Source organism: Nestor notabilis, unplaced genomic scaffold (assembly GCF_000696875.1).
Source record: "Nestor notabilis isolate BGI_N333 unplaced genomic scaffold, ASM69687v1 scaffold13262, whole genome shotgun sequence".
Taxonomy (NCBI): Eukaryota; Metazoa; Chordata; class Aves; order Psittaciformes; family Psittacidae; genus Nestor; species Nestor notabilis.
In genome coordinates this window covers 1-8,279 of record NW_009919774.1, presented here as the reverse complement: position 1 = coordinate 8,279, position 8,279 = coordinate 1, and the positions used below count along the sequence as shown (strand labels likewise).

At 37.4% G+C, this 8,279-nt stretch overlaps 1 protein-coding gene across 1 annotated transcript in view; it reads right to left on the bottom strand.

The window, feature by feature from the left end:
- Positions 1 to 7,569, bottom strand: part of ZDHHC14 (zinc finger, DHHC-type containing 14) — a 102,278-nt gene extending 94,709 nt beyond the window's left edge. The window contains exon 1 of the mRNA XM_010010375.1: positions 7,319 to 7,569. Within this exon, the coding sequence (XP_010008677.1) occupies positions 7,319 to 7,569 (251 nt within the window). The remainder of the gene's footprint in view (positions 1 to 7,318) is intronic.
- Between the last annotated feature and the right edge of the window lie 710 nt (positions 7,570 to 8,279).

Below are 8,279 nucleotides of genomic sequence, written 5' to 3'. Positions count from 1 at the left end.
CTTTCCCTAAGAACATTTTATGTTACTATCATTTAATACTTCTGCAATGTGAAAAATCTGAAGAGAACTTTATTTCTGGCTATTAAACGTAGGCTTCATCTTGATTTCTTGATTTTAGTGTGTTTCTTTGGTTTGTAAAATATTTAACGACTTTACAGTTTTTGTATTAAGTTCTGAAAAAAAAAAAGAAGGGATGTGATTATATGAAGTGTAATAAACTTTGGTAGTTCCATCTGACTTCAAGGGATTTTTCCCCTTTTCTATCAGCTTTGCTAAATGAAAGATGAGAAGCATTGACCTGTATAAACCTGGAACTTAAGTGATCATCAGCTACTACAGCCTCACTTAGAAGGACTGTCAATCAGGTGAGCAAAAATTTCCTAGATAAAGTTGTTATAACATTTTAAGCAATTTTTCAATATGTTCCAGTATTTTAAACCAGTGAGGTTTTTGGCTGGGCTATTTTGAAACAATCATGCAGCTTAGAAAGTTAAAAATATTCTCTGTTTTCTCCGCTTCTCCTTCTTTACCTTCTCATTAATTAGTTCACATTTGAATGTTACAACTATCACTTTAATGCTGCAATAAATGAAGAGGCCATTTCCATTAGAAATTTCATCTTCTTGTTCTTAACTACCTGAAAGGTGTAACTTAACTGTTAAAAAAAGAATGTCTATATTTAATGTCCAGTTCAAATTTCAGCATTTCAATTTCTTCTGCAACTACAAACGAGCCCAGATATTTTAACAAAACACCTTTTTTTCAGCTCCATGCTTCCCCCTCCACTCCCAAAAAAAAAAAAAAAAAGGGGAATGAACAGAACAGTTTGATTCAAGTTCTGTACATACTACTATTTCCTCTTTTCATTCTAAAGGAAGATAGTATCTCAGTCATCCAGATCCACTGATAACAGTTTTGTACGAAATGCCATTTACAAAACAATACGATGCAGCTATGACATAAAATAAACCATGTAGCAACAAAGGTATTTTTTGCACCATTAGTCCAAAGATGAACATGAGTAAAAAGAATACCATCACCCAGCAGGCTGTGATGAAATTTCCTCTCTTTCTCCAAGGGGTCAGGATGACATCAGGCAAAGAAGACTACAAACATTCACATTTCACTCTGAAGATGCACATATATTGGTGGTCCAAAGCTACACAGGAATTTCCTCAAGGTCCTGAGAGGACATGGTATCTGAGAAGCCAACATCACTTCTTACACTGTTACACTCCCTGCTTTCATTGCCCCCCACCTCTACAAAAAAAATGTGGAAATACAAGTAGAACTACAGGTGACAAATGAGTAAATTAAAAGACAAAAAATTATGTTCAAAACTTGTCTTCTCCATGAAACAGTAGATAAAGGCCATCAACTAAGCTGAATTAAAAAACAAACAAGAAATTCCAAACAAAACAACACTGGAAAAAAAGCAGTTTAACATTTATTTTGGAAAACAAGTTAAGTGTTACAGAACCATAAAAAGCCTCTGCAGTTTCAGGAGAACTAAAGAAGGTATGACTTCCAAATGCAAAAGAGGTTAACCTCACAGAATTTCACCCTGAAACAATGAAGCATTTAGTCATTTCCACATAAACAGACCTAGCCTTGAAAAGTAGAGATGCATGACCTAATATCAAATGTTATTAATACATCTCTGGGTGAAACGATTTCAACTTATGTCATGTAATTCATTCAAAGCAGGTTTAAAAGTTCAAACTTAGGTACCTGCTCAGTGAAGTGCTGCTTTAAGTTAGGGTAGTACAAAACTATACCCTTTCGGACAGGAAAAAAATTTCAGCAGACATCCACAGATCACTGGGAAACTTAGAAGAGACAAATTACGTAAACTTTTTTGTGACCGAGGAAAGTCCATTATCAAGGGAAAAAAAGTATTAGATATACTTTGTACCTGAAAGATATTAGATTCTGACAGCTAACGCTTTCAGGGTAATTAAAGCGCAAAGAATAAACAACATCTGGTTGGAATGCATGCCATCCCTTAGGAATTTACCATATTATGTGGTACATCTATACACATTCAACACAAAAAGTAAACCCTGAAAATTAGACTTTCTGTATTCCATGTTTTTTTCACTAAGCTGTCAGAGATGTATAATATGGCAAAATGAGAAACAGAAATACTGCTTTGGTTTCATGTTAATGACAGATTTTTTTAAAAAAAGAAAACTGGGGGGTGGTGGGAAACACCTACTCATCAGTGCACTTGCCTACACCACTATGCACTATTAGGCAGCTACTGCCTTCCATGTAGAAAAAGATGCAATTCTCTTGTTAAATGATCGTTTCGGTTTATATGCCACAATTTTTGCTTTAAAATCCATTTTGACATCTGCAGCAGGAAATGTTTATAGCAGCCTTTAACACCTGAAGTCACATTGGTAGCACTTCCTTCTAAGGAACTTGTAGTTTAAGGATATGGTCATCAAAAGACGCAAGTAACCTACTTGTCCTGAGAGCAGAAGAAGAAAGATAAAGGAGGTTTATTAGATGAAAAACATGCCACCTATTCAGAATAGGACCTCACACTAAGAATCCACCTCTTGCAAGAGCACAAAACATTTGCCATAAGATGATGATTGTCAATACCACAGTGAAGATGCTCAGCTTATTGGCGTGTTTACAGATAGAGGTTTGTCACAATGAGCAGCAAGTTACACCACTTTGCCATACCGCATGCTATAGAAGTTCAATATTGAACAATCTACACTGCATCAGATAGGGTGACTCATAAATGTCCTCCAGTCACACTGGTTTTCAGGGTGGGAGGCATGGAGCAGGTTGCCAGTGACTGCAAGAGCAGATAGAAAGCAGTGATTTGTACAAACATACACACATGAACAGTCTCAGTTTAAATAATTTTCCAGCATGCCTCTTCTGAAAGACAGTGCAATTACACAAAAATAAAGTGTTAACCAGCCCCCTAAAAAAAACCAAAAAACCAAAAAAACAAACAAACAAAAAAAAAAACCAAAACCCCAAACCCTCCAGTTTGTTGAATCAATGCAAATGTCAAATGGTATCAGAAGTGATAGGGCTCTGACTCACGTTTACAGAGAAAAAAGCTGCACTGCTTCAGCCCTTCAGGCACCCTACCATCTGCTCCAACCTTCTTCCAGAACCACTCACCCTGCAACTGAGCTGATAGAAGAAAACATGACTGTGCCTGAGTCAATTTAGTTCAGTTGGCATCTTCAGTTAACTCACCTTTTATGGGAAGTTTAATTTGCCTGCCGGACCTGAAGCAGTTCAGGTGAAGACAAGTATCCTGCTACCTGCACCATGAGGTCCAAGAAGGAAGGGAGCTGGCACACAGAGGCAGCGTTAACTCACATTAGTAATGCAGCCAAACTCATCTACCACCGCTCTGGAACCTGTGAAGCTTGTGCATTCATCTAAGATTTGCCATTTAACAACAAGATGTTTGTTTTACATGTCCTGCTGTGATAAATATGTCATTCAGCCTCCATTTTGCTTTCCTGTAACCTACAAAAATAGTACTCCAAATGACCATGGGCATAAAGGGTTCTTTTCTCTTTTGACTATGCAGACCTAGCTGCATAAAAGCAGTGCGTATGAAGTGCCTTCGTTTTGCTTCTCTTTACTGCACCAATAAAGGACTTAATATATTATGTAAATACAGTGGTTAAACTAGCTAAGAACAGCAGTAAGATGTGCCCTTCAGTTACAGATGTTGTCTTTGCTTTGGGGAAAGGAATTTGTTTTCCAAGCTTTTCATGCAGCTACTTTTACATGAGCACAGAATAGATTAAAAAATATATATATGACTGTGTAATGGGGCAAGGCAAAGGAAAAAAGGGAAGTGCAACACAAAGCCAAATTTGCAAGAAAAAAAGAAAAACAGCTAAATATCATGGGGTTAGAGTTAGGAAATATTTCCGAAATAAAATAACATACCCAAATTTTAAAGACAAATTAAGTAATTTGTGGTGTCTCATCTTAAGCATTTTGAAATAGGCATTCTTAAGAATACCTCAAGCATAGCATCCCTCTTGGGAGCCAGAAGTTCTTGCAATAATTCGTGTTACATTTAATAGGCAAGTTACAGAAATAGAAGTGTTTGTTATTTGCTTTCTCTGCCTTTGGAAGGGCAGAAACTCAGGAATTATAAATATTTTACCTGCTTGAAAGCTCATAGTTGTTTGTTGTTTTTCTTTTAAGCAAATTCTGGCTTCTCTCTTTGAAAATGAAAAAAAAAAAAAACAGTGAAATGACAAAAGGAAGATGTGGTGATGTATTTGGAGTATATGAGAGAGAAATGTCAACAGAGAGAAAGGAATAAAACCAGCCAACAGTAGGTACTGGAAAAAGTAGGCAGGAAAAAGCACAGAAGCATAAGTATGAAAGATTGCAAAGGCATGGTTCAATGCCAAAAGCTATACAGGTCAAGATGTGTGACATATGTTTGCTTTTGGAGAGCTAGGATTTGTTGATTCAGAGAAATGTATTTCTCCCCTGGAAAGGATTCCACAGTATGTGAGATACAGTTCTGGATGAACGGGTGTCAAGAGTAAAACAAGGTGGGGCAGGAGGAGCAGGGAATCATGTCGGAAGAACAACGAAGCCAAAAGCATAAAGGACAAGTGTTTATGTTAGCACAATACTTTCCCAGGAATTAGCTGTCAAAGTCCTATCTTTCCTACATCCCCACTTCACAGACTGCAATCAGGGAATGACTTGGAACATGATGAGTACCTATTTTCCAGTTTCCAAAACCAAAGGGAACAAAATCATTTATTTCAACTGCAGCAAAAAGACCAAACAATCGCAAGAACGTACAGGGTGTCTTTCCTCTTCATTGACAGTTTGACCTTACAGTTCAGACTCTCGGAGTACACGCCCATTTAAAAATCACTTTGACCCACCTGTACACAAAGGACTGAAACATATTTCTGTCATTCTGCTGGTTAATGAGGAGCATCATAACCAAATCAGCCAAATAATGGAAGTGACACTAACTACTCAAGATGTCATCGACTGATCAATAAATAGTAAATTTAGACAACTCCTTAGAAACTGCTTCAAAATAGCACTTTTTAGTCAGAGATTCTCCTCTTTTCATTGTAACATCAACAACCTTCTGCAGTTCAAACATCACAAGTGTGCTCAACACCATTCTTACAGTCTGAGGGTTTGTTTTTTTAATTAGCCTTCAGAGGATGAGTAATGATTTTCCAGTGCAAGTGCTTTTTAAAAACCAAAGTCTACCTTATTATTATAGAAATGAATTAGCATTGTCACCCTCTACTTTGATTTTCCTTAAAAGCAGAGTGCAAGTGATACAAGAATGACTCAAGACCAGCACACACACACAGAATTTATATAGTTACATAAAGCCCAAGATTTTTCCCTGCTTCAAGGCTGCCAGTTAGAATAAGCACCAATTATATATAAAAAAATGCTGCAGCTTGACTAAAGATGTTGTCCATCACTGCAAATAAGCTCAAAGACATGACATACGCTGTACTGTTCAACTTTGGTAGGAACACATAACTCACAGTAGTAATGAAATCAGAAGGTGATGAACTGCTAGAAGCTCATCCTGCTTTAGCAGTTCTGAATCATGCAGCTGCAGAGAATATTTATCTCTGAAGCAATTAAATGTTAAGACATATAAATAAACTATAAATTGTGGTTTAACAAATAAGTTTTACAATCATGATTATAAAACATTACAGTTTTGATCCCACATTTACAGTCTGGTATTTGCAGGTAGTCCAGCACTTCCCTTCAGAGGCTATGCTGAAGGTGGTGAGGCTGCACAGAGACGCAGATCTATCAGCCCCCACACAACAGCTTTCCAAAATCAAGCTTAATCATGGCACGCAGTCCTGATGCAATACTATCAGGTTACACCTTTAATACCCCTTTAAAACCAGGAAAGTAAACACACTTGCAGTATAGGGATATCATCACTGACTGTTATTTCAGCTATTCAAAGCATATTCAAGCAGCTTCGTAATGTCTGCAGAAGATTTACAATTAAAACATCACTCTAAAGTAACCTGGAGCGCACCGAAGACAATTCATTTGCTGGGCTCAGACATATTTAGCCACTGGTCACCTGCTAAGCATTTTTACCTTCTTCACTACTACCAGTATGTTAAGATGGTCTACATTTAACTGGTACTATTTAGGGTTTGTGAACATCATGACCATCTTCCTGGAAGACACCAAGCAATGAATGACCTTTCTTGTTCAACTGTATCACTCAGCAAAGTGAACAGAATTTCTGGAGGCTGCGCTGAAGCTCACTTATATATAATAGTTTCTATTCAAGAAAATAGTAAGAGCTGTATATGTAATTTGAGGATTTTTTTTTCCCTGCCACAAGCCAAGCTACTATAGTTTAGAACCATTAAAATAGCATTAACTCTTTAAAAAGAATTAAATTATTACTATACCCAGTATTTTAGCAGTGTGAGCACCTGGGAACTCACTCTGTGCTTTAAAAAAAAAATAAATAAGTTGAACCATATTGTTTATATCAAGTGCCTAATTCTTTCTTGTCATGCATATTTCATTCAACCACTCCAACATAAGTGCAAAAATCAGCATATTTGATCTGCTGTCACCATGTGTCTACTTTATATAAATGAAAAGGACTCCTGAAGATTCAGAGCAAAAGAAAAAGCCCTAGGACATCAAAAGCTTGCTCAAAGAAAAATCCAAACCTCCAAAACAGACATAGCTTAAACTAAGACCAAACTCACATACAAGTTATCATCACAAACAGAAAGTAATGCTGTTACCTAGTGGTGGAAAGCTAGGTACATGCAAAATTTCACATGCTAGGTATAGGCTCTCCTTTTTGGTTTGTTTTTTGTTGGGTTTTGTTGTTCATTCTAACTTAAAACTATGCCTAACCCATCAGCTGATGAAAGATACCACTTTCCTTGCATTTTCTGTTACAAAGGGTCAGTATTTTTGCACCTGCCAGTTTTGATTCTCAGCAGAGTAACTGGCAGACAAGAAGCTACATCACTTCCTGACCATCCCAAACCTGCTGTTTTACACTCCTCTTGCAACCTCAGCGGGAGCTGGAAACCTGTGGCATAGAAGTATTACGATCTTAATCCACAAACATCAGTTTTCCACAGAGTGTGATAATCAAAACTGGATCCGGTGCCCCTAGGAGATCTTATTTTCAATTATATAAACCAACATTAGCATTCTCCATGACATATGGATAAATCTGGTTAGTTTCCTTTTAGGCAGAAAATTAATAACTAGAGAAAGGTAAGGAAGATACAAAGACTTTAATGTCACTTACTCAAATGCAAAGAAGAGTCCACTGGTGACCAAGATGAGTACAAGAGTCAGGTAGAAGACTCCAGTCTGTCGAGCCATCATGATCCTCCCATTGCAGAAGAATTTGTTTCTTCCAGGAAAAACCTCCCATTTTCTTTTGGGAGCTGATTTCTTTTTCTTATGGGGAGACTCCATGGGAGACGAAGAACTGTGTGTGCTGATCTGACTGTATTCACAGTCTTTCATGGGCCCACTACCACCTCCAGGAGTCATCAAGAGAGAGTAAAATGTGGGGAGAACCCCACCAAAAATATATACAATATAAAAACGTGTGCAAGTAGTCTTCCGACCAAGACAGCCCTCTCCACCAGCCCCAGTTAACTAAAAAAAGCAAATAAAAAGATGAAAAAAGTCTCTACCAGGCTAGCAATAGGTGTATCATGCAAACATCACTTTTCAGAAACCAAAGCTGTCATAACAGCAACGCTTGAGAGGGATCCTTCCTTCAGTTTCCTCCACCAGTTACAAAACCACCATGTAAGACAATCCTTTTTAAAACAACATCACAAGGAAAAAGAATTTAAAAAAAAAAAAAAAGAAAAGAAAAAAAAGGAATTAGAAAGCAGGCTGTAAAAAAAAAAAAGGTCTTTTTTTTTTTTTCAAGTTTATTTTCAAATGGGAAGATTGTTTTTTCTTTCCCACGCACACCCTGAGAGAGCTCCCCGAGGGTCAGAAGGTTGGTCAAGGCAAGGTTTAGTAATCGAGTCTATCATTCATAGAGATTTGTTATAATCCTCCTTCGCGCAGCAGATTTCACTGCTAAAAATGACCATTCCTAAGACGTTCCCTCAAGAGACACGCTTAACAGATCAGTTAGGAGGAGCAAAAAAAGAAAAAAAAGGGGAGAAAAAAGGGGGTGGGGGGAGCAAGAAAGGAACCAGGCTGCAACTCCAGCTTCCAAGAAACACTTCAAGCGCTCTTCT